Source organism: Mytilus edulis, chromosome 12, assembly GCF_963676685.1.
Source record: "Mytilus edulis chromosome 12, xbMytEdul2.2, whole genome shotgun sequence".
Classification (NCBI taxonomy): Eukaryota; Metazoa; Mollusca; class Bivalvia; order Mytilida; family Mytilidae; genus Mytilus; species Mytilus edulis.
This window is the reverse complement of record NC_092355.1, coordinates 47,832,864-47,859,982: the sequence shown is the minus strand read 5'-3', so window position 1 is coordinate 47,859,982 and position 27,119 is coordinate 47,832,864. Positions and strand designations below refer to the sequence as shown.

General features: G+C 31.0%; 1 protein-coding gene across 4 annotated transcripts; it reads left to right on the top strand.

Annotated features, from left to right (window-relative positions):
- The first annotated feature begins 1,379 nt into the window (after positions 1–1,379).
- Positions 1,380–22,021, top strand: LOC139498669 (serine incorporator 1-like). Of its 4 annotated transcripts, none has more exons than XM_071287171.1 (13): positions 1,381–1,568; positions 3,301–3,465; positions 4,404–4,630; positions 6,336–6,415; positions 7,280–7,417; positions 8,237–8,313; positions 10,025–10,118; positions 10,890–10,976; positions 11,445–11,586; positions 12,132–12,205; positions 12,816–12,836; positions 18,311–18,461; positions 20,480–22,021. In XM_071287171.1, the coding sequence occupies exons 1-13, from the start codon at positions 1,548–1,550 to the stop codon at positions 20,616–20,618; spliced, it is 1,416 nt and encodes a 471-aa protein (XP_071143272.1). In that variant the 5' UTR covers positions 1,381–1,547; the 3' UTR covers positions 20,619–22,021. The 4 variants fall into 4 exon arrangements, 3 of the variants coding, with proteins under 3 accessions (XP_071143274.1, XP_071143272.1, XP_071143273.1); XM_071287172.1 differs by lacking the exon at positions 12,816–12,836 and adding an exon at positions 16,070–16,081 and having other exon boundaries at positions 1,393–1,568; XM_071287173.1 differs by lacking the exon at positions 12,816–12,836 and having other exon boundaries at positions 1,380–1,568.
- The last annotated feature ends 5,098 nt before the right edge of the window (positions 22,022–27,119 follow it).

Genomic DNA, 27,119 nt, shown 5'->3' with positions numbered 1-27,119 from the left:
GATTCCTCAATTTATTCCCCACTCAATACATACTAGTTTTATGAAAGTTATTTATTTTGAAAATGAGCAGCGAACATCCTTAAACGTATTTGAAAAATATGACGAAGTCAGGTAGATTTACAATTTACTATTTTATATCTATAGTGAATCTATAGTGTTGAATTTAATTACTGTCCAATAGTGTGGTATTTTCGTGATGAATGTAATACCAGAAAAAAATATATAGATGCACACATAACGTTATATTTATGAAGATTGTTGTAGCACATACCAAAATCTTTAACTAAATAAAGTTACCACGTTTAAAAATCAGAATAAAAATATATTATGATAGCAATAGAGGATACACAATTGTTATTAAACCATGTCCTTTGTTTTTTACATAACCTTGAAATATCAAAATCAAAAACAATAGTTAGACCCATACTCATTCAGAAACGACAATATAGCTATATAATGTTCCAAGGGTAATGACAACTACCCATGGGTTCACGCACCTATTCAGATGTAACCAAACTTTGAACTAGCGGCCGAATAACATGTGGACAAAAATTTCTTTTGTTGGGATTCGAGAGCTGACAGCTCGTGTTAATGATCCTCCTGTATACCTTAGTGAGGTGCAAAATTTATTTAACTTAAAATATCGCTGTTTTTATGCCCCATTTATGAGCATTATGTTTTCTGGTCTGTGGGTCCGTTCGTCCGTTCGGGTTTTGGTCAAGGTAGTTTTTGATGAAGTTGAAGTCCAATCAACTTGAAAATTAGTACACATGTTCCTTGTGATAAATCTTTTTAATCTTAATGCAAAATCACAGATTTTTACCACATTTTTACGTTCCATTGAATATAGAAAATGATAGTGCGGATGGGGCATCCGTGTACTATGAACACATTCTTGTTTCTTCATTTTTTTTAAAGATATTTTTCGTTATCTATAAAATTAACGCTTATTCTGTAAAGTTCTCAGTAATGTTATACCACTGAGACATTTCTCTGGTTTTACCAAGTATTTGTATAGTAAAATTTTACTATAGGCTGTACAACTACTTGGGTTTTACTATCAGACTTTTTTTTCTGTAATAAGATGATTTCTTTATTCTGTAAATTAATCAGTATTGCGGGGATTACATATTCTTTTAATTTCCACAGTTAATAAGTCTTTACTGATACTTTTGCCTAATTATTTACTTTTAATGTTTTTTTTCTGGTCTCTCTGTTAGTTTTTCCAAAGATTTGTATATATAGTAAGAAGGATTGAAATCTATTGGTTACTATTTAAATCCTTGGTTTTTCCTTGACACTTTTTGACAGCTATAAAAAAACAAACCCGAAACATATTGGAACATAGTGCAAAATGACATGTCCGGAATCAAAGTTCTGTCTCCGTTTAGCATTTTTCATCTTAGTCATCGATCGACATTTTGTAATATTCTTGCGCAGTAAACAAAAACAAAATTGTGACTAAAGATCACGTATTTTTTTACAAATCCCAAGTCATTGATACAAAGAATTAAGTTTTTCGAAGAAATATATATCAACGTTATAATATGGGGTGCATTATAGGCTCCGTAAGTAGCAAATATAATCCTTTTTCTTATTCATAAATAAGACTGAAATTAGTAGATTATGTCAGAGAGGAAGTGTAAACAAAAAAAATACAATTTACCTTGTTAAATTAGAAATAAATGTTTATAATTTTATCTGTAATAATTCATTGTATGTAAGCATGTTAAGCCAAGAGTAGATATCTCAAACAGATTTCAGATTATATGATTTTATGAATTCCAAAAAATTATCTCAGGAGTCGGACATATGGAGTCTGATATTGAAAGACAGCAAACACAGAGCCGAGGCATTGTGTTTATGGAAACATTTCTAATATACTTGAATATACCACAAGGGACCCACCAAACATTCTTGAAATGACAACCTGTAGCAGCTTTTGTTGTATTACAAAATATGCAATATTTGATTTGTAACATTGACTTTTCACTGTGAAAAGGCGAAATAATTACATTGTGTACATAACAGTTATTGGAAAACTGGTCATTATCGTGATATATTGACTGCCCACAGGACCATGGTATTGCTTATGACAGCAATAATGACTGAGTAGAAGGCTAGGTCATTATCACTGTAGCAGTCAATACCACTGTCCTACGAGAAGTCCATGTATCACGTTAATGACCAGTTCTTCATTATCTATTATGTTTATTTCATTAAGGAAATATGTTTTTTTTAAATTCTCATAAATTCGAATTGTTCAAAGCAAACTCCAGTTATTTTACGAGTTCTACAGGAAAGAATGAAGACCAATTGAATCACAGTGATAACTATATGTCACTGCCATTCATTTAAGTGCGATTGTTCAGTATATGAATTCAAAATAAAGTTTTTCTATAATTTTATAATTAACAAAAACATATGGTTACCAATTAAACAATTTCAATTTAAAATTGAAAACAGGAAAATGTTTTATTAAAGAGACATCTCTCTTAACAGACAAACCACACACAACTGGTAATTAATATGTAAAAACAGAGAAACCATGCTCCATCGGTCATTAACATGTAAATGTCCCTTAACGACCAGTTTTCTGGTTCATTTTTTTTCTGTTAATGACCAATGGAAATTATTACTAAAGAATGTCTTGTGGCCCCTTGTTATCCAATAAGAGAAGCTAATTCTGAAACAGGTATGAAATAAAAGATAGTGCACGACTGACTGTCGTATGGTGACTGACCTATAGTTGTTAATGTCTGTGTCATTTTGGTCTTTTGTTGATAGTTGTCTCATTGGCAATCATACCACATCTTCTTTTTTATATGTAATAAAAGTTTTAATTTTATTCTGGCCTGATGTTTTTTTGTAGAGTTATATATGGTCCTTGGACTTGGAAAATAAAATAATTAGCATTTTTTTTTATGCTTGAAGATATTGATTTGATATTTGTTATAAAGTCACAGAATGCTTGTTTTAAATCTATTTCTATGGATTATTCTAGAAATGTTATACATGTATTAACACAGACAGATGACAATGTATTCAACATGTTAAAGTTATTATTTCATGACATTAGAAATATAAAAACTACTAGCTAATATATCATTTGTTTATGTTATTAAAACATTTCTATATTCATTATTGACAGCTGTACATGTGAAACTTAAATAATCTCTTGTTTAAAGAAAAAAAACAACCCACAAATTCACATGTTGAAGAAGAAATTTTAAGAAAAAAATTGTGTTTAAACTACAGTAGAAGGAAAATGATGCAACATTTGTTTACTTTATATTTCAGCTTGCCTGCTGCTGTGGAAGTGCAGCCTGCAGTTTGTGCTGTGCAGCATGTCCATCATGCAAAAACTCCACAGCTGCCAGACTTGGCTACTCTCTTATGTTGATAATGGGAGCAGTAGTTGCCTGTATATTTTTGGCACCAGGACTTCGTGGTACACTAGATGATGTAAGTTCTGTTATATCAAGGTCTGCTAATATGTTGTACAGATGGAAACATTGGGGTAATATCACCAACAAACAAGCATCACGGTTAAATAAAACATGCATGTATACTGTACCTATTGTTAAACAAAATACACTTAAGATGAAATACATAAACATTTAATGATAAACAGTGACAATTTACATCTTCTAAAATAAAATGTTACAACTCTCTAAAATATAGGTAAAATATTAATCAAATGGACTTTTAATCTCACCAAATCTAAACCCTGCAACTCAGCGTCTCAATGAATCGAGTTAGTTTTTGTGCATGTAGTTTTAAATTCATTATGAAATAATGTCATGAAAGAAAGAGTCATTCACTGAAGTCTTCAAGATAATATATTCAAAGCACTGACACGATAATACAGGTACATGTAGTAAGAATTAATTAGATTACAATTGCAAGCAATAGATGATGACACCCTCATCCTCCTAGTGAAAAGTACAAGTTTGGTGCATTATGATTTTTTTTTTTACATATTTGCAGTTGCTATGGTAATGGTAATGGTGGCCATTTTGAAAATTCTGATGTCAAACGGAAACTCTTAACATGCCTATAATAACCATTTTTGTAAATTTTTAATAAGTTCTGAACACTTTCAGTTTTTACGCATTTTTACTGTTTCCATTGCAATGGTAGCCATCTTTATAAATTAAAGTGTCAACCCCTAATTGCAAATCTTCACATGGTGGTTAACTTTGTTGTATAGTTCCAGCAACTTGGGTCCATTAAGAATTATGAGTGGGTGGGATGTTTTTGAGATACATTTTAATTATTTTAAGAAAATTTTATTGCAAGACAAATTATCACTGCTCAAACAAAAAACTGTAAGTCTAATGATGTTTTGTAAACATAAATGTATGATTTATTCTAATAACTAGTTCTAAATAAATTTGCAGATACCAGGCCTTTGTAAGAATTGGGTAGATACGAAAATTCCAGGAACAAGTTGGGATGTATTTAAACAGAACAATGCCACTGAGAAGAAAGAATGGTGTGATAGTGTTGTTGGGTACCTGTCAGTATATAGGATTTGTTTTGCAATGGCGGCGTTCTTCTTTCTGATGGCTCTAATAATGATAGCAGTCAAGTCATCAAAAGATCCCAGATCAGGAATTCAGAATGGGTTTGTACTTTAAAGAATAAAATAACTGTATTTATAGATTAGCCACTGTCAGTTGACGATTTGATGGTCTTAACTATTGTTGACATTGATGGTGAATCAAATGTTCATTCTAATGCAACAACGTTTGTAACGTTCATTTTGATTGGATAACGTCACTTTCTTACATGGCATCAATTGACAATTGATGCTATGGGACGTACGCGCAAGCGCAGACGGCATATGACAGATTTTAAATACATGTTTTAACGTTGTTTTCTGTCAGTTTCATTAGAATGGAGATAACAATATTGTATTTTAAGCTCCGACGGCATCAATTTGGGATTTGATGGTCGCAAATACCCGTTTACTGTCTCCGCTAACGCGTCGCCAGTAAACTAAATTTGCGACCATCAAATCCCCAATTGATGCCGTCGGAGCTTAAAATACAATACAGTTATAGTGTGTGATAACATTGTGTGAGGGAATTCGACGTTTGATGTACCACTGTTCACTCCAGTGCAATTTATGACAATACCACTGCATCAATCAGAATATTTTTTTTTTGCAGTGTTTTAAGAAATGATTTTGCTTTGTTGTCGCGTATTATTTGTGAAACATTCAATGTTTTAAAAAGGCGAATTTTCCTTATAAAGTCAATGATTATGTTGACTTTTGAAGGCCAAACTTTCTACAGCCTTAAATACGCTAATGAAAGATCCAAAAACTATACCAATACATAACGACATGTTTATGAAATTATAACAAATCTATTGGTTAACAAATTTTTACTCGTTATTGCAAAATAATGAACTTAAAATATCTGACATTTTCTCCCTACCCAGTTTACCCCTATACATTTTTATGATGTGGACTGGTCATTGTTATTGAATCGTAGGCAATTTGATTGGATTAAGTTGTTATTAATTTACCTTCAAACTTGTTTATGCTTTTCATACATGACTATTGATTAATTAGAACGTGCATGAATGTGTACGGTAACTAAAATGACCTTCAAACTGGACACTGGACGAGTCAATATTATGTTTTATCAATGAAAGTTAAGGTATGAAAGGTAAGAATTGCCACTTATTCGATTTTCACAAAATTTTCGGAATATACAGTTGAAAGGTTATTTTTTAAAAGCCTATTGTGAAAAGTAAAGAGAAAGTTTACAAATAATACGTTTTGTTCCACTTAACAAGTCATTTTCGTAAGAGAAATACCGAAATATATTTTACGCACGACTACGGCAGGTAAAATTATTATTTATCATAATAAAAAAAGCATTTTTCAGTCTCATTGGAATATGTTGATTACAATTAATCCCAAACTTAAAAAGTAAGTAACTAAAGTCAAAATATGTCCGATCTGCCTATTTCTGCACAACAAAAGTCAACACGATCGTTTTAAAGTCAATTTCGTCTACCTCACAAAATCTTGTTAGGCACTATATCTCCTAAATGGAAATCTACATTAAAGATGTATTGCATGAAGATTAACCTTGCATGTCAGAAAAACTGACCAAGGATTATTTAAGTACATATAAACATATAAAGACTGCGGTTTAACTAATTAACAATTAAAACATGAAGTGTTAAGAAATAAAATTTATAAATGTCAACTTTAAAGTTTAATGTAACTAATGATAAAAAAATTCATCAGTTTATGAACAGGAAAAGTCTTACCGGGGTAATTCATATTTAATAAATCTTCTTTTTTCTTCCAGATTCTGGTTCTTTAAGATCATAATCCTGATTGGAATCTGTGTTGGAGCCTTCTTTATTCCAAGAGGAGAATTTGGGAAAGGTATAACCGTGTCATTTAAAGATATTTTAAAAATTCATATATTGGAAACTGTTAAAGGGAGACAATTCAAAATATGTTATCATTTAAAACGCACTGTAGGAGGATGGACACATTTAACTTTTTAAACAAGTTTTGGGGAACAGATACAAATTAATGGTATATGTACATGTGTGCATATCTCTGTTTTTGTTTGTTTCTTAGTTTTGTTTTAAATTTGAAAGGAACAGTAAAACACATCCTGAAATTTATGTTACAATTTCATAAAAATGTTTATTTAATAGCAAGAAAACAAATTATGGTACTTTTTAGAATTCATATACTGAACAGGGAGTAGTACAGACAAGCTTTGCACATTACAAGTACTTTACAAACTTACATACACATACAGTGTTCCTGTGTGCAGAAAATTGAAGATTTCAACCCTCATGTATATCAACATTTCTTTTGAAAAATAACAAATCAACCTGTTTGTGTTAACATTCTAATTAAGAGGCAATGACATACAGTTTTCAAGACTAGCATTGAACTGTTTCATCATCAGTATTTGATTACTAGTCTTAGCTAACTTTCATTTACCAGTTCAACGCAATGAAAGAACATTTAGAAGTAAAAAAGAACTGTCACTCAACTACACTGACACAGAACTAAAAACACAATACAGATTTCAGCCAAAATTTATACTTTGATGGTCTGTAACATTTATATACAAGTACCATACTTTGACCTATAATGGTTGACTTTGACAAATTGTGACTTTGATGGAAAGGTGTCTCAGTGGCACCCATACCACATCTTTTTGTATCTATATAATTAATTTTAAAAAATGTTTGCCAATAAATGAGCATTGTTTTTTTTTCATTTCAGCTTGGATGTACATAGGTTTGATTGGAGCGTTCTTGTTTGTGTTGATTCAGCTTGTCCTAATTATTGACTTTGCACATGGATGGGCAGAAAGCTGGGTAGAGAAATATGAAGAAACTGAATCCAAATGTTACTATTTTGGTACGTAACTATATTGATATAAAGTGAACATCAATTTCTTTTAATAGTTATACAGAACGTTATTAATAAAAGGTAATATTTCCTCCTAGTTCATTTAAACAATATCATTAAGATTATCGTTTTGATTTCCTCGTTTGAATAGTATGTGGTTGTGAGAGCCTGCTTGTCTGGAATGCAAGAAGTCCAGGGGTTTTCAGTGTTGTCATACACCCTTCATTTAAGGTAGATAGGGTTCTTAATTAAAATCGGTAGAATTTTATTAAGGTACAAAATTAAAAATCAAAGATACCACATTTAATATTATAGATATTGCATATAAAGGCAGATATATACTGCATTGAAAATTAGAGATACAGCATTAGACATCAAAGATACTTTATCTAAAATCAGAGATATTACATATTACTGATATTACATGCAAAGTCAGATACCACATTACGAATTATAGATACTATATTGAACACCAGAGATACGTCATTAAAAATCTAGTTTAATGTGTTGTAATATTTATTCATTGTAGAAATATCAATTTACATGCCATGGGTTATTAATTTTTAGCCCTTCTATCATAAATGACTACCATTCCTACATGATACTGTTCACTGCAATGCTTTACATTGAGATAACCACACAATTACAAAAAAATACAAATAGATATTCAGAACAGCTTGACAATTTAATCTTGTTTTAACAAAGATTCTTCTCTTGAACAGCTTATTATATACTCTGCTAAAAAAAGTTCTTCTCTAGAAGGCTTGATGAGTATTTATCTGCTAGAACTATCTTTGAATTCTTATTATCATATTTGTATCTTTTCAGGCTTGCTGTTTTTCACAGTTGTGTTTTATATCATGGCCCTAACATGTGTTATTCTGTTCTACGTCTTTTATGCCAAGGTGAGTTTGTTTAAGTTGATGAAAAAAATAGACAATGGCCAAAAAAATCACTATATCAAGTATATCATCGGTATAAGGAAATAATTCGTAAATATAACTCAACATGCAGACATCTTATACGTCCAGGTATTTCACATCCAATCTTTTATGGTAATATTCTTTACAAAGCACAAAAATGTCAGTATTCACCTTAAAAGCTTACAAAACCTTTAAATAGACATATTAAGAAGGGATATAGTTACGATACTGTTGTCAGGTAATTAAAGATTGCATATTTTGGCTTTAATATTGATTCACTTATAGGGTCTTTGCATTGGAACTAACACATTTATTTAAAAAACAGTTGTTGGCATGACATGGGTTATGTTCTTCTCATATATTTTATGATAGTATGATACTAAACCCCTAACGGGAGGGATTGTGCCTGATATTCATATGATGAAGACATAATCTTTCAATCAGTTTAATTGAAGTCTGGAGCTGGCATGTCAGTTGACTGCTAGTAGTCTGTTGTTATTTATGTATTATTGTCATTTTGTTTATTTTCTTTTGTTACATCTTCTGACATCGGACTTCTCTTGAACTGAATTTTAATGTGCGTATTGTATTGTGTTTACTTTTCTACATTGGCTAGAGGTATAGGGGGAGAGTTGAGATCTCATAAACATGTTTAACCCGCCGCAATTTTGCGCCTGTCCCAAGTCAAGAGCCTCTGGCCTTTGTTGGTCTTGTATGATTTTTAATTTTAGTTTCTTGTGTATAATTCGGAGTTTAGTATGACGTCCATTATCACTGTACTAGCATACATATTTTTTAAGGGGCCAGCTGAAGGACACCTACAGTTGTGGGAGTTTCTCGCTACATTGAAGACCCATTGGTGGCCTTCCGGTGTTGTCTGCTCTATGGTCGGGTTGTTGTCGTTTGACACATTCCCCATTTCCTTTCTCAATTTTACGTTTGTTGATATAGATTTTTTTTTATTGTGACAGCAATATTTACATTTAATATAGAAGTTATAATTGTTATTAAACAGGCAATAGATACTTAGTATACCCTGCTTTAAAAAAGTGAGAGTATACTGTTTTACCTCTGTCAGTCCATCCATCCGCCAGTCTGTCTCTCCCATGAACATAGTTTTGCACATGGGTAGCCAAGTTGAAAATTTTTGTCACATTTTTCACAGGAACTCCATAACAAGGATTTCTGAACTTTGGTGTCAGGGTTTATAGTTGGCTATACCATGTGATGCATTTTCACACTTACATCACTTTAAACATGAATAGTCAAGGTACTACATCACAAGGATTCCTGAAAATATGGTTTCAGGTTTTATATTGGTCAGCTTTACCGTGTAATGCGTTTTCAGATTCATCACTCTACAACTTCCTGTTAACTGAAAACTTATATCATTTTACACATGGTAGCCAAGTTGAAAATTTTCTTCATATTTTTCACAAGAACTACATTACAAGGATGAACCCCACAAAAATCTGGGGGATGATCTTAAGTGCTCAGATCCTGCTCCACATGTGGCACTGTTATCTTAGAGTGTAATTCCACCAAAAAAATGACTTCACATGTGGTTGTATGAGAGATACTACAGAAATAAAAACATACCGTTAAACTGTTAAAATTAATATGCTCTTTGGAATGTTTTGTAAAATAGACATTACATAGCTATCAATCTTTACATATATATTAATTATTACAGGGTGACTGTCATCTACACAAGTTTTTTGTCAGTTTTAACCTGATATTGTGTATTGCTGTATCAGTTCTGGCCATTCTACCAAAGATCCAGGAAGGTAAGAATATAAGAGTATATGTATAGGAATTATACAAAAAGTTCAGGTAAAGCAATAAATAGCAGTGAAAACAGTGGTAACTTCTTTAAACTGCAAAAAAAACAAATGATGTAATACTACTTATATTATTTGTTTGTTTCAGTTGATAGAATAATTTATACTTTTATTTCAAGTTATCTTAAATTCCTATTGTATAATAATAATCAAGTTCAAGATTGAAATTTGGTGGCTTCATTTTTACCTCCTAGAGTTATGGCCCTTTAAATATGGAAAAATTGCTGAAATTTTCTTTTCCGTTCTTTGACTTAAGTAATCCTCATAGGAATGTTATGAATCTTATACACAATGCTTATTACCATAGAAAAGAGATCAAGTTTTAATTTAGGTGGCATCACCTATTCTGTTCTAGAGTATTGCCCCTTTACAAATGAGATTTGAAAAAAATGTTGAATTTTTGCGTCAACCAAAATGTCATGAAACTTATATGTAATACATATATACACAAATCTTAGAATAAGTATGAATTTGGGTAGCATCACTAATACTGTTCTTGAGTTAGGTCCCTTATGAGCTATGGATATTTGACAGTGTTCTCACAGTATGATTCTCAATACTTTCACAAGTACTATAACATTTCTATTTTGTGAATATATTATGTAATATGTTATTTTGTTTTCATGTATGCCATCAACCCCATTGGGGTATAATACATTGTTGTCATAGTGCATTATTTTCAATAAACTATAATAATGTATTTTAATTATATTTCAGTGAACCCCCGATCTGGACTTCTCCAGGCTGCTATTATCTCCATCTATGTACAGTATCTGACCTGGTCAGCCATGACAAACAATCCAGGTAGATAATTACAAGTTATATATGATAACATTAGAAAATTGTCAGTGTACTGTCTGTTTTGCTCTGTTTATGTTATGTTTTGAGTGCAATGACTTTATTCATAAAAATGGTGTGGAGCATGTCATAAATAGCATTTAGAAACCATGCATAAAACAGTAATCAGAAAATCCTATTTATAGTTTCTGGATGTTGTACTATAAAGTGTAAAATATTTGCAAAGGTTATATTTTTTGATTCAGACAAAATCAAAAGAATATCTCTTCTACATGTTCTAATAAATTTGTTCTATAAATGAGTTATGAATTAAGGACATGATAAACATAAAAATTAAACATTGCGAACATGTTTTGCCATAGAAATCTCAAAATTTTAATACAAAAATAAACTACTTGTGTTATTTGAATGTACAGTTTATTTTCATGTTGAAAGTGTCATTCTAATCAAGATTTAAATTTTTAATCTTTACAGAGAGAGAGTGTAACCCAAGTTTGACAGCCATTACTGGTGGAACTAAACAAGGAGACAAACAACAGATCTGGACCGGGGACACCTTTGATTGGCAGAGTATTATTGGACTATTTATCTGGCTCTTTGCTGTTCTCTACTCTAGGTATAATTTATACTTGTCCATGATAATATTTTTTTTTTAACATTTTTAATAATTTATTCGGATGCAAAAGTAAAATGTAGTTCACCAACTTGTTACCTGCACTAATTAGGATAGAGAAGGAGTAACTACTCCACTCTGTTTTTCTGTTCTGCTATTTTTTTGTTTTTTAAAGAGAATGGGTTTCATGCTACTTTAACAATTTTCACCAATATGAATAATATGTCTGACAATAAAACAGGAACAGTTGTTCAACATGTACATGCTCAGAAGAAAATCATGGTCATATTTTTATATAAATATCCTTGGAATATCAGATAAAGTAATTTTATACAGTTTTCATTGTTTTATTGCCACAATAAGTAATGGCATGTGTATATTTTTATTAATATTTTGATACCAATTTACGCTGTTTTATCAAAACTTTGTGAATTAGCATGTTTATTTTTCAAATTGCACCTTAGCTTATTATTTAAGAAATAAGAATCTTTATAATTCTACGTCTTTGCTGAAGTTATAAACAATAATTGAATTTTTCTTCATGACAGTATTCGTACATCCAGTAACAGCCAAGTGGGAAAACTGACCATGTCTGAGAAAACTATCCTACAGTCCGACAATGGTATGTATATTTTGATTCTGAATATTATTGAACTTTAAATATTTGATAAAACACAGGTCTGCTCAGGTAAATGTTGTATTTGTATGTATCTGTATCAAACATAGGTGCAGGCTTTTTCTTCAGAAATTGTTGGTATCAAGGGGTGAATTTCCTTTATTACATTTTTTATAATTATGTAGTTTACTCACAAATAAAAAAAAAAGAAATCTTGCACAAATAATATTTTATATGAGTGCTAGACATTTTGCTTGCTTTCACTTTTTTGTTTGAAAGTTGCTTCTAGATAGGTATCAGAATGTTAAAATCTTGTCTCTTTGCAAAAACATATCTTAATGAATTATTAGGTACATTTTGTGATCTTTTAAAAATTTCAATAATTACATGCAGTACATAAAGTATTTTCTTCTCAATATCGAACCCACACATCTATCTGGAAAATATTTAGTATTCTTACCTGTAATTTTTGGGTAATTTCTCTACCTACATGTGTTGGTTAATTAACATTGCAGTGTTTATAAGCTCATGTACCCATTTTATTATTCAATAAAAACCCTAGTAGTTACAAGACAAAATGCTGATAATAATGTTTCCTATGAAATTTATAACACAGGACGAGAAGGACTTTTGAATGGTATGAAAATGTTGTTTATTGTGCATCAGTTTACTTTTTTATGGCTTGCGCTCTCTTTTTGATTTGGCTTAATTTCTGTTACTTTCACATTAAAATTTAGCTCATTCAAGTAAAATTTTAGAGGTTAAGAGACAGTTAGGGGAAAAGTAAATTGGTATTTTCGGCGTGAAGCAACCAACAATCAATCAATCAATCTTGAACAATTATGATGTTAAAAGTATAAGATTAATTTCTTTATGACGTTATGACATTGATTTTTTCTAGAAATAAAAACAAAATAGTTTAAAACATTAATTATGTTTTAAATGAAAGCGTTATCCTAAGAGAGATATAGACAAATTGTTTCTTAATAATGACTTTAAAAATTCAATAAATGTATTTTTGTGATTTTCAGGATCTGAAGGTAGTTTCAAGCACTTCACAAATGCTTCACTTGTCCCTAACCTTTTCATCCAGAACACAACACCCTGTGTTGCTTAACACTAGCATTTAAGCATAATTTTTTTTTGCTTTAAAATTAAAAAAAAAAGAAGCTTATACTATCTTTTTAAAATGTTTTGAACACATATGCAATGCTGAGAAACATGGTTGTAGAGAAATGGCCCTTAATGACTTGGAAAGTTTTTAAAAAAAATTGTCTCCACACTCTTAACTTAAGTTTTCCTAATTGAAATTTCATGAAACTCATACACAATGCTAAAATCAAAATGGTAATTTTAAATTACAGAGCTTTATGATCATGAATGCACTATTCAGCAATTAATTCAGCTTTTCACTGCTAATCTACATTTAAACCATTTCTCCATAGTGACGCCTATTGACGCTGCCCCCTTTACTCCATAATGACGTCTTTTGACGCCTGTGTAGTACCTCAGTTGAAACGCTTTGACTACAAAGTGTCTGCAGTAGACTTGTTAAATTTGTATCCAATATGAAAAGGAATATCATAGGAATATATCCTACTTACAATTTATTTGATGAAATATTTGTTTTTCACAATGCATTAATACTTTAAAGCATATTTTCAGCATTTTATTGAAAAATCCTATGCCAATCAAGTATGCAAAAAAAAAAATCAATGGAGGAAAGGTTTTTTTTGTCGCAAAGGGTATGATCCCCATTGAACATTAATGATTATTTTGTTAGTTCTCTGAAAGTTTGATGTGAGAGATGGTTTTTGATACAGATTTTCTGTGTTTCAACTAAAATATCTTTAAATTTCTTAATTAGAGATCAACAATTATTTAAGCAAATTTTGACTGTTTATATCCATAGTTGCTCTAAAAAAATCATTTTAGAACCATAAATAGTAACCTGATGTACAGTTAAAACTTTTATTTTGAATGGCATGTTTATTTACATTGCATCTCAATTCTCTCAAGTTTGATGATGTTTATTTCAGTTTTGAAAGTGACCTTGCAGCACTGCATGCAGTAACAAAATTTATTTTTAAAACAATATTTTTCATACCAAAGTTCTTAAGTTTTAGTATAATCTGTTTTTCTTTATATTGATTTTTAACTATTTTTTTTATGTCATGAATGTCATGAATGTACAAATATACGTTATAGAATGTTTTAAAGTAATATGCAAGCTTGCTATTTATATAAATTTAGATTAGCTCAGGGGTGAATTTTTTTCTTATATATTTAAATTGATTGAATATGAAGTATAATTTGATCTGGTAAATTTTGTGAATCTATAAATTGATTTGAGAGCCCGTTAAAAAATTGGACCTATGATATTTATATTGTGAATGTTGTACTTTTCTAGCATTTTATTCCCTTATCAATATCATTCAGGGGTTCACATTAATGTGGATTCTGATGTCAGGGTTCTGTCTTTTAATTTTTGAAATATAAAAGGCATGCCTTCCATTCTGTACTCTGATGTCGATGCTGGCTTTCATAAGAAGAATGTTTGTGGAAAATTCAATTATCCTGAACCTTTCATTAATAAAATGTAAAATTCAAGAAACACAAAAAAACAACAACCAACAACATTGAAGTGAAAGGGTTTTTCCTGGTTAAGTTGTCCTTTGCCTTGGTTGATTGTGTCACAGATGACTATTGATATGTCATGTTTGACATTGGCCTATGTGAGCTTTATGCTTACCTCCTTCCTCTATGATAATCTATCACCAAATACACCTCTTTTATTCCAATTCTGATCCTAGTCAAGAACTACATGAAGGGTGCCACTAGTGTAGCAAGAACATGCAGAAACTAGAGTTGGCTCTTTGTGTTTTTAGGAGTTTGGTTTTACTCAATATTTAGTGCAGTGGAGGCTTTGTTAGTTTGTGGAGTTGTCTTTCCTTCCACAATTTGTGAATTTTGATTGTCCCTTTTAGATCTTCTGAATGGTTTCAAGCCACCATCTGTACTGAAGTATAGAAATATGAATAATTGGAAAAGTAGATTTGTGATTTCATAAACATCAGTCACTCAAGTGCCATTGATTTTAGAAAACACTTACAGTTAATGCTATGTAAATTCTATAAAGTGTTAACTGCAATAATTAGAACACAACTATAGATCATACTTTGATGGTGTCATTACTCTGAAGCTGTTTTTACATTGGTATGTCTTGGATTTTCAGGACTTTAAGAACTACCCTTGAGCTAGTCTTAGATCCTTATCCATAAAACAGACTGTATTGTACTTCTTTGTGTGGATACATATTTTCACAAACTATTGAAATTATTTAATTCAATGCCAAGTACAACTTGTCTATTCAGAATTATAATTGTTGGTATTCATTAGCTATTGGAAATGTTTAAAAGGTTAACCTCATACCAGTAGTTGTGTACACATATCCCAGCGGAACTTTTTGAATTCTCTTTAACCTTTAACCTTTCCCATGACATAAAGTGAGGTCCATAAAACTTACTTTATTGATTTGAAATATATCAGGGTTCCCTCAAACAAAACAATAGGACATGATATTTTCTGTATTTTTGACTTCCTAACTTGTTGCAGGTATTTATGATTAAGACATTGCTAGATAGATTCCTATTGATAAATACCTGTCAAAATGAAGGACAGCAATTAACGCAGGATTAGCACAAACTAAACTATTTCAAAGTATTTCACAAAACACCTTCCCCTAAAACGCAGCTTTTCCTACACTCAAAACAGATGTGAAAATAAATTTTCCACTTCAACCAGTACAATGACAGTATAGACCAAGCATGCTTATTAATAGTGCCATGTTTTGTTATGTATTATTTACAGATGATTACAAGAGTGAGTAGCCTGCAAATAAATTAAATGTGTGCTTCTTCTTTTAAAACTTAGATTGTAATCTGCAGACATTCTGGACTCCTGAGGAGATTTTTTTAATTTCTAAAATATACATTAGTAAAGTTAGTTGTACAATGTACTGTTGTTATGTTCACAATTTCAGTAAAACTCAATTTCAAGAATTTTATGCTTTGAAAAAATATTGATAGACTAATGTAAAGTAGGTATACACTATCTGGTTGATGTCTTACAAGGGAGAAAGAAAACAAGAAAACATTTACAATTTGTATTGTTGTTGTTTTGACAATGTCTGCATATTACAAATATACTTAACTTGTTTATCCAGTTACAACTTACACAATTTATTACTAACATTCAGTTTAGTTATACAGAATAAATCTTTAGTTAACTTTGATACATCTCTGGTAGCTTGAACATCAAGTAATGCAAGTTTTTAGATAAATGTATTTAAAATGGAAAAATTTAAAAGTTTGAATAAGCTGACTTGTTGATAATATAGCATCAGATTCAGCTACCATAGTTGTGTACAAGTTTTATTATTATAGATCCAAGTGTTTTTCTTAACATGCTGTTACAAACCAATTTTCATAATTTTTTATAATATATATATCTTAAATGTTGATGCTAAAGAATTAGTAAAGTGGAGAAGAACTTTTAAAGGGACACTAGCTACAAGATAAATGAAAAATCTGATGTATTATTTTTTTGGCTCAATCATTAATGAAATGCAAATAGTGAAATAATAATTCACTTTTAGCAGCCAGTATGGTTCAATTTTGTCAAAATAAGCTAAAAAACATTGATTATGAATTAATCACTTGCAAGTGAATAATTGGCCCTCATTGAAACCGTATTCATGTGACATTCAATTTAATCCCTCAGCTTGTGATTGATAACACATGAATTGTATGTGTAGAGTTATTTAAAGGAAAAGAATGTCAACATTGAAAGAGAAACAAAGGTAAAACATTTGATTAACTGATTCGATCCAAAAAATCTTTCTTATACAGGTAAAAACGATGATAAACTTTTATATTTCATCTATAATGTGAAATTAAATAGACCTAGAAAAAGTTAACAGCACCAGTTTGCTCAATTTATATCTATATTTATTTTTACATCGCTTATATGGTCATCAGATGAATTTAGAGGTCAACTTAGATTGATTTGATGAATTTAACAGCTAGTGCCCCTTTAAATCTGAAATATCATATCTATTATTAGCAATAGTAGTGAATAATTTTACACTCCCTGTCTTAGTGGTCATCTCCTGTGAAAGACACGCCTGTTTTTCATGTCAAAATGTCAAATTTTCATAACCTTTTAATTTACAAATTTTATACTTTTAACAGGAATTAAATTTTTGTCCTTTTTAAATTCAGTTTTAACCATTTAAAAGGTGATAATTTATTGAGTTCATGATTATTTTAAAGTTTATTTTGCTATTGATTTAAAATTTAAAAATACATTTTTGGTCTTATTCATTTAAAACCATACAAAAAATCATGAGAATTGGTACATAGAATTAAATTTTACATAATTCTTTGAGTTATTGTTATAAAGTCTGCACATGTTTTGCTTTTTATCACACATATTTAGTCTGTCCTATAGACATAAATGTGAGAGTATTTTTTTTGTAGCAATACACCTTATCGCTAATCCCGGCTGACCCGGCCGCTTGAACTTTTGACGCATACAACAATCACTTTTCCATTGTGTCGTCAGATATTTTGTTTTGTGACGTCAAGTTTTTACGGGAACCTGTGCAATATTCAGTAATGGCGGACAAATAGCGATAAGGTGTATTATTAAAAAGGGAATAAAACTGATACCAGTAGCAATTGGCTGTTAAAGGGTCATGAGGGTAGCTGGTTGCATTGTCTTTTTTTAATTACATATTGTATTCATAGTTATAAAAACATTATTGTTAGTTCTTATGTTTGTAGGCACTGGAATTCATTAGTTTCTTAAAAATATATAATTAAAGTTAAGGTCTTAATAAAAAAAAAGATTTAAGAAAAGCATTCAATAATTTTCTGACATAGATATTTGTACTAGCTTTGAAAAAATACAAACACAAATTAACAGAAAAATGTGAGCAAATAAATAATATGTGACAAGACTGAGTTTTCTCAATAAAGATACTGCAATTGTTGATTTTGAAAAAAATGCTCTCATTTCAAACACTTGTATTAACCTTTGTCTTTTCAGGATCTGATGACACTGGTAAAGATGCAGAGAAGGGTGGACAGCATGTCTATGACAACGAAGAGGAGGAAGTGGCATACAGCTATAGCTTCTTCCACTTCATGTTGTGTCTGGGATCTCTCTATGTCATGATGACCTTGACAAACTGGTACAGGTATGTACAGAGGTCAACATCTATAATATCTTCATTCATACATGAAAGTCTTTTTGAAAATCATTTGATATCTGGTTTTTGACATTTCTCTACATATTTACTCCTGTTCAAATTAAGAAATTTTGTCTGCTTCCTGGAATTTTATGCGCCTTTTGTACTTTCACCCATGTGTTAATTATGTTGACATGTGTATGCACCCTAGGGACCTACTTTGGACAATAAAATATCTTATCTTGTCGTATCAGTAATAACTGGAACAACATGTTCTACAAACTAAAGAAATGGTAGCAGCACACATTATTTGAAGGATCTTAATAACACCTCAACTTCTTCATTATACAGGGATTGGCACTACTAAATTGTATATATTTAATTATAGACAAAAAAAATATATCTACAAGGCCACACCAATTTAATTTCTTGTTCTACGGATTTTTGGACTCCAAAATTTGGGGCGAGCGAGCGATTTGAAAATTTTAATAAAAAATATTTAATTTGCAAATTTTTGAGGCGAAGCTTGAAAAGTAAAGGCGAGCGATTATAATTTTTTTTTGTAAACATAAAATAATAGGTTTTGACAATATTAAAACTTGATTTATCACTTGTACTTTGAAATTTCTGAAGTATTTTTTCCCTGTTCACCAAGAAATAATTAAATCTGGTCTATGTATGTGTGACTGACAATGAGACAATTCTCCATCCAAATCATAATCAGTTTGGGGCCAACCCCTTAATGTTATAAATATTCCTTTTACATGTTGTATGAGGGATCAATAATATATTTGTTTGTACAAATGAGCTCATATTTTCTCATAGAACTATATATCTATCTGGTATTAAATGGTCAAAACATGTCCAAGAATTTAGTAATATTCCTGGACTTTAACCATGTTAACACATTTACTTTAACAGTTTAATATTATTCAAAATAAGTGGACCCCTCTTTTAGAAAAAAATGTTTAAAATATGATGTAACTCTCCTCTTTTTGAATACAAAATTCTAAGTGTTCAAAGGTTTTGTATAGAAGAACTATACAAATCCTTGGTATTTCTATTTTCTTTTCTACATCAGTAAAATGACCCCTTGTCTGAGGGAGGGTTGTTCTCAACCGGATAATAACAAACACAGGTCAAAGAACGGCCTTTTACACAGGGCTTTGATACAGATCAAACAGCAAGCTATAAAGGACCACAAAATTATTAGCGTACACAATTCGAACAGGAAAACCAACGATCTAATTTATATATCCAAACGGGAAAATACCAATGAACAACATCAACAAACGATAACTGCTGAACGACATGCTCCTGAATCAATCAGGACAGGTGCATAAACATGCAGCGGCTATGGATAGTTTTGTTTCGCCAGCATACAATATAATTGCAGTTGAACATTTGTTGATAGGGAATATAAGTAGGGGGAAAGAAACAAATTTTTTGTTCTTCACGGAAATACCCGCTGTTATAACTTTTTATCGGAGCTCTCCAGGTTTCATGCTGAAACAAATATTCTCACAGATATTTACACAGTGTGGTGGGGTGCTTTTATGTTTAAAATCGTTATATACAGGTTAGACTGTGACTTCCTTTAACAAATGTTGATATCTTTTTATAATATTTTTAAAAAAAACGGTGCGGGAAATGGACATGATTTCAATTCCGAATGCGGGAAGCGGGAATATAAAAAAAATTAAAAAAATCTGTTTTGAAAAAAATAGGTGCGGGCGGGTCCGTCGAACAAGGGATCAAATTGGTGTGGCCCAAGTAGTTTCAGGTTGTAGTTTTAGAAAACTAGGACAGCTTCAATTAGAAATATTTTGAGAAAACTGTGCACTTTATTTTCAGCATGACTTTATCTAACGCCAATACAATTCTAAAAATCAAAGCTGAAAATAAGACATAGGTACTTGAAATCAGTCAGGGAACTGGGATGTCACAATTGTGTTTAGTTCTTATAAAGAAAATAACTTTAGTAAAATATCACATTCATATAATTTGAAAATGTGTTTTTTTTTCAGTCCAAGTTCTGACTTTAAGACACTGAATGCAAACATGCCGTCAGTCTGGGTGAAGATTTCATCAGCTTGGGTCTGCATTGGTTTGTACGTCTGGACCCTGATTGCTCCAATAGTCCTCAGAAACAGAGAGTTCAGTTAAAGATAGACTACGATAATTGGAATGGAAATTTTGTGAATAATTTAAAGTAACTGGATTAATATAACTCTGTATATAATGATAAATGATAAACCACCTAAACTAAACAACTTTTTTGTTATTTTTTGTTTGATATTAAATATTAAGAACAAAATGTCTAAGAGGACTTTTCCATAGATGATAATAAAAGTAAAGGAATATATCCCATTGATAATTACATAGTAAGAAGTATTTTGGTAAAAATGTTTTCCATATGTAGCTATGTAGTAAGGGTTATATTGATAGTATAAAACGAGCAACCTAGCTGGCCTGGGAAGGTTTTAGGTTTTCAGTCATATGAACCAGTCAGTAAAACATTTGTGTTATAAATATCTATGGAAAAGTCTATGATAAGATACTTGCTTGAATATTATTTTGCTCTTCTATTATTAAAGAACATTTGTATTGTATAAGCTGACATGGTAATGTTTCCTAAAATCTAAAAAAAAAAATACTTTGCAATTGCACAACAAATGTTTCACTATATAAGAGTAAAGATATTTAGATTTTAGTCATCAAAGAACAAATTTATGTGACATTCCCTTATAAAATTTTACAGTTATTAAAGAAAAAAGGTTTAGGCATTTAGGCAAACAAAATTAAATAGCTGTGATGACTTGATAAAAAAATGTGTTATATTTTAAATATGATAATTAGCATGAACTGGGAAATAAAAATGGGAATGGTTAGTATTTACTGCTTCAAGTTAAGTAAAGTAAAATGCTTGTTAGTTGTTCTTTTTAATGTACTTGTGTATGATATATATATTTGTTGCTTTTGTAATTATTTTTATTGTATATTTTATTGTGAATTATAAATGTTTCAAGGAAACTTTCATCAAATTTTAATAAAAATTTTCATATCTTTATTTGATTAATTTTAGTCCTTCTGTACAAAGGGTCAAGTGCTGTAATAGTCCATTTTAGTCTGTAAATATTGATTATATCAATAAACAAAAAGAAAATATTTTAAACGATTTCAGGCCATTTTTTGTTTTCAAAAATTTCAAGACATGTGGTGATCAAATTTTTAGAATTTCTAGTTAAACAACTTACTTCTTTTATGCAAATATTTTTTGGCAAGTGTTTATACTCAGTCTCTTCTTGAGACAAACATCTTTATAAGAAGCTAATACTTGCTTTTTATTTTCATCCATAATTCACAGAGAAGATGACAGATGAATATATAGATAATGCTTATATGTTTAAATCCTATTTTCACTGAATATGACAATAATTTTGTTTCTGATTATTTATTTTTTGAACTCATCCAAAAGCAGTATATATACTGAAGTTACAAATTTGCTTCAACTATGAACAGATATTTGGTGTACACATTCTTTTAGAATAAATGTTGATTTTTTTTTACATGTTTAGTTTATATATGGCTGTCAAAGACTAACAAACTTAAGTGTACCCTTGTCTTTCCATCTGTCCCACCTGTGGGGGGTCTCACAATAATTAATCTAAAGCTTGCTTTAACAACTCTTTTACAAATTTTACACGAAGTTCTTCACATATACACTGTATGCTCTCAATTTTATTAGTCCCACTATCCATACGTTTGTCCTTCCCTGAAATTCCATACCATTTTTCTCAGGAACTATAAACAAAGGCAAAGAAGTATACCGCTGTCCAAAAGTCATAAATTCATTGAGAGAAAATATATACTGGTTACAAACTAAAACTGAGGGAAACACATCAACTATTAAAAGAAAACAACGAAACAACAAAAACATTGAAGTGCAACAAAAAACAAACGAAAATGCAACACACACAGAAACAAACTCTAAGATAACAACTGCCGTTTTCCTGACTTGGTACAGGGCGTTCTCAGAAAACATGGTGTGTTGAACCTGATTTTTGTGGCTAGCACTTTTATGGCAATGTTAAATATAACACAAAAATGACAATATTACATGACAGTACTACAGTACAAATAAATGCAAAAACATTCAGGACAAGGAAATACACAAATAAACAATACAATACAACATTTCAACATGCTAATAGTTATCAAAGAGGGACGAAAGATAATCAAAGGTACCATAAATCAGAGCTTCTGAAATTTGTTATAATCTTCAAGTGAACATTCGATACTGTGTAATATGGTATTAGATTCAATTAAGTCACACACTGATATGTATGTGTGCAATCATACTTGTCAAGAAAATTACAAAAAATTATACTAATGAATAAAACAAATTTCTATTCTAAAAATATCTCTGATGTCAGTGTTAAGATATTTAAAATTTTAGTTATCGTCCATTGTCTATAAACGAACTTATCCAACTATATAGGGTGAAAAAAGAGAACATCCAGAATTTAACCAAATTTGCTTTATCTCACAGATTTTAAAGAAATTAACTCAAATATGAAGTTTTACAAATATTTCATGAAGATTGATAGAATCCTGCGTCTTATATATGATGACTCATCATAATTTCACAGTTTACAGTAAGCATAGTTTACTTAAGTCCTGAATACAAAATTAATTAATAATATTTGCATATTTGTAAGTTAAATTGTTAAGAAGTGCTTATATTAACTCTTCACAGTCATTGAAACTCATCGGTCCTTCCTGAATATTATTTATGGGGTGTTTGTGTCCTGTCGATAACCCAAAAGTAAGCTGTAACACCTAAATCTGCTTTTTTGTCACCACGGCCTAAAAAGTACAATATAGAAATATAAAAATATCTCAACAAAACTTACAATAGTGTGTTCTATCCTGAATATGTACTAAATATTTCAAATTGCTAGAAACAGCAGAATAATTTAGGAAATTTGAGGGCCCAGGGGCAAAAAACATAGAAAATTGCCTACCCCCTGGATCATAAAACAGATAATTTAACTTGTAAATGCTATGATTTTATGATTTTTAAGTTCTTGATATAGAAAACAATAACTATGCTTGGAAGTTATGCAAAAATCAGATGTTAGCAGTCATCTCTATAACATTTTAAGTGAATTTATATCTCAGACTGGTATCTGCATACAAACATGTACAACTATTGCAAATATGGCTTTGTTTGAACACTTCTGGTATATTTATTAGGTAAATTGTGTCAGATATATATATATGGTTACAGATGATACTGTTGTGACAAGAATTCTAAATTGACCATTTGAGGTAGAAAATGTGAACTTTAATTGATAAATAGGCATACAGTAAGATGTGGACTGGAGACAGAGGCAAGATTGGATATTTTATATAATCTTGAATGTTGTAATGATTGACTGCTAAACATAACATTTATAGTATTCTGATATTCTTTAACTATGTTATCAAAACAATTTTAAACAGGTTCTAGGCATTTTATATTAGAAAATATGCAAATAGGGTAAACTGGCAATAATTAAAGTCTTGTTTTCAAATTCTTTTAAAAATTGAAACAGGATAGGGGGTATAAAATGTTCAGTAACAAAAAACTTAGAGTATACACAGTGATTTTTTAAGGCTATAATTCTGATAAATGAGTATTAATGTGAGAAAAACTGATTTTAGAGAGTTTTCTATTTGAATAAATGTTTTTATAGGTTGCACTTTGTAAAAACAGCTGTTTCTCAAACCACACCTCTTTTGGGGAGATTTAGAATATTCATAGAAAATTAATTTTGTTTACATACTGGTTCCCAGTTATGCTCTCTGTGTTCCATCCTATAAAGACATAACTTGGGAATGTTACCAGTAAATATACATGTGCATAATGCTTACATTGAAATCTGTGGTAACCCTTCATTCGAGGTAGGGGTAGTTAAGAAAATTAGCGTTTGTTTAAACTCTGAAAAGGTCAGGGCATATAAACGTTGAAAAATGCCGCACAGCCCTATATTTTGACCTTTGAAAAAAATTGTATTGCATATGAACTTTCAATTCTAGGATAAGATTTTTTTCAAAACTTCATAAGATGCATTTGTTATTGATGATAACATTAGTGGTACTAATTTTTCTGCACCAGATGTGCATTTCAGTGATGATCGAGGCAAACATATTTGAAAATCAAAAGCTTATGAATAGCTATAATTCAAAAAGGTACAAAAAGTATAGCCAAAGCTGGGCAAGGAATCAGAGCTTTGCATGAGGGAGACAAATTCCTTAATTTAAAAGGATTTTTAACATTTTGTAACAGCAAAATTTAATAACAAAAAAATCCGTATTTTCATGTCAGTACAAAAGTACTGGCAACTGAGATGGTGATACCCTCGTGATCTAACAGTCCACCAGTAAAGGCATACACCCAGTGGTAGTAATATTTATAAGTGATAAGTTATATTTGTCTCGCTTATATCAGACATAGGGATTAACATCCTGTGGCGATTGTATAAACTGTTTGTATAAAGCTTTACATTTCAGAGGGAAGAAGACCTGGTTTCTTCATACCTTATGTTATGGAGTTTCTGCCAATCATTGCGACTCCTTGATTTTTTTTGGATAATTGATCTGTATAAAAAGGAATTTCTCACTTATAAGAAGTAAAAAGATAACTAGATTTGGTATATAGGTTCCTTGCAACGTCTACATGGTCATCAACCAAGGTTAAATTTGCATGCTAAGGTCCACTTCACAGATACTATAAATAGGAGGTCTATTGTGGTCTATGAAGTGATTGTAATTAGTTCATGTCAGTCTGGTAGGTTTCATCTGACCTTTACTTAATTTTCATGGCTCATTGCGTAATATTCAGGTTTTGTGTTTTGTTTCGTTTTTCAAGTACTTACAGCAACAGGTCTAATATGTTTGGTGCAAATAAATATAATTTCTTTCGTTTGAACGTAGTGAATAAGAGTGAAATTATTTTCTCTTGTTTGTTCATGATGTATGTAGGTGTCGTGCTTATCGCACGGTCATTTTCCCCGCCAAAACGGGGGTTTTGGTCATTCAGCACGACAGCGCCGAACCGTCAACACACATTTATCTAAAGTTTAATTCTTAAGTAAGTTGGTAAATTTTTTGTAATGTCGGACCCTGAAGAGATGGAAACCCCAGAACAGGAGGTGTCTCTTAGAGATGTTATGAAAGCTGTTAAAACCCAGGGTGAATTTAACGAAAAACTTAGGAAAGACATTTCCGAATTAAAACATGAAGTTCACGGGGATACCGTTGCAGTTGCTTCCCAGGTTAAAAAGTTAAAGACTGAATCTCAATATATTTGGAAATATGAGGGAAATAAGGTTCAATTTCTACTAAATACTGAATTTTTAGAAGACCTGACTCGAGCTATTTGGGCCATTGATAATTCAAAGACCGACTACGCACGGGAAACTATTACTGAAGTAATTGACAAGATTAAAAGACGAAATAAACTTGTTAAGGTTGCCGATAGTAGTGAAGGGGGTTGGGAGACTGTTCGGCAATATGAAAGTAATCCAGTGGCTAGTAACTCCGACGATGAGAGCAAAATTAATAAAGCTGAGAGTAGGGCGATACGTACACGTAATGCAAAAGGAAAAAAGTCTGCTTCTAAGAAGGCTAATTATTCTGCTCCCAGTACTCCTTCTCAATTTGTTGATACTTTCCAAACAAAAAATCAGCCCTTTCGTGAACCCCAGTCATGGTACAATGGTCAAGCCTTGTATAAAAATCAACCCAGCACGAGCGGATATCAACGACAAAATAGACAAGGTGCATGTTATGGTTGTGGATCGTTCCAGCACTGGAGAAGCCAGTGTCCCTTCAATCCCAGACCTATCCAGCCAAAATCGAAATAGTACAGACTTTATAAAAGATGAGTATAATTGTAGCATAGATTATTTAATTGAAAATAATACAACTAAAGTATCTTCGATAAGTGACTCGGATAATCTCACTAATGATTACTACGAGTATGAACAGGGACAGGCACATATTATTGTGAAGGACAGGCTTAAAAGTCACTATTCTTTTTGGGAAAATATTGGTTGTTATGATTATATTTTAGATACTATTTTGAATGGTTACAAAATTCCTTTTTACAGTACCCCTCCTTCTATATGCTTAAAAAACAATCGATCGGCAATCACCCATAGCGAGTTTGTTACCGAAGCTATACATGATCTTTCTATAAGGGATTTGATTGAGGAATGTGAATTTCAACCTCGTGTTGTAAATCCTCTTACAGTTTCAGCGTCGGACGGTAGGAAAAAACGCCTTATTTTAGACCTCCGTCATGTTAACAAACATCTTTGGAAATCAAGTGTAAAATTTGAAGATGTTCGCATAGCCATGCAGTTTATCACAAACAATTCTTTTTGTTTCCAGTTTGATATTGTGTCGGCATATATTTTTATGCCACATACAGAATTTTTAGGGTTTTCCTGGAGGCATGAAAACACCGAAAAATGGTATAAGTTTTTGGTTCTCCCGTTTGGACTTTCGTCAGCATGTTATATATTTACTAAGATCACAAGACCACAAGGTAAACAAGTTTTAATGTACCTAGATGATGGTTTAGGCACTCATACGGACGAAGAAACTTGCAAAACT

Coding starts and splice junctions, on each gene's coding strand:
- LOC139498669 (XM_071287171.1), top strand. CDS start 1,548: ATGGGGTGCATTATAGGCTCC. Junction 6,416..7,279: donor AAGAGGAGAATTTGGGAAAG/GTATAACCGTGT, acceptor TTTTCATTTCAG/CTTGGATGTACATAGGTTTG. Junction 12,837..18,310: donor ACGAGAAGGACTTTTGAATG/GTATGAAAATGT, acceptor TTGTCTTTTCAG/GATCTGATGACACTGGTAAA.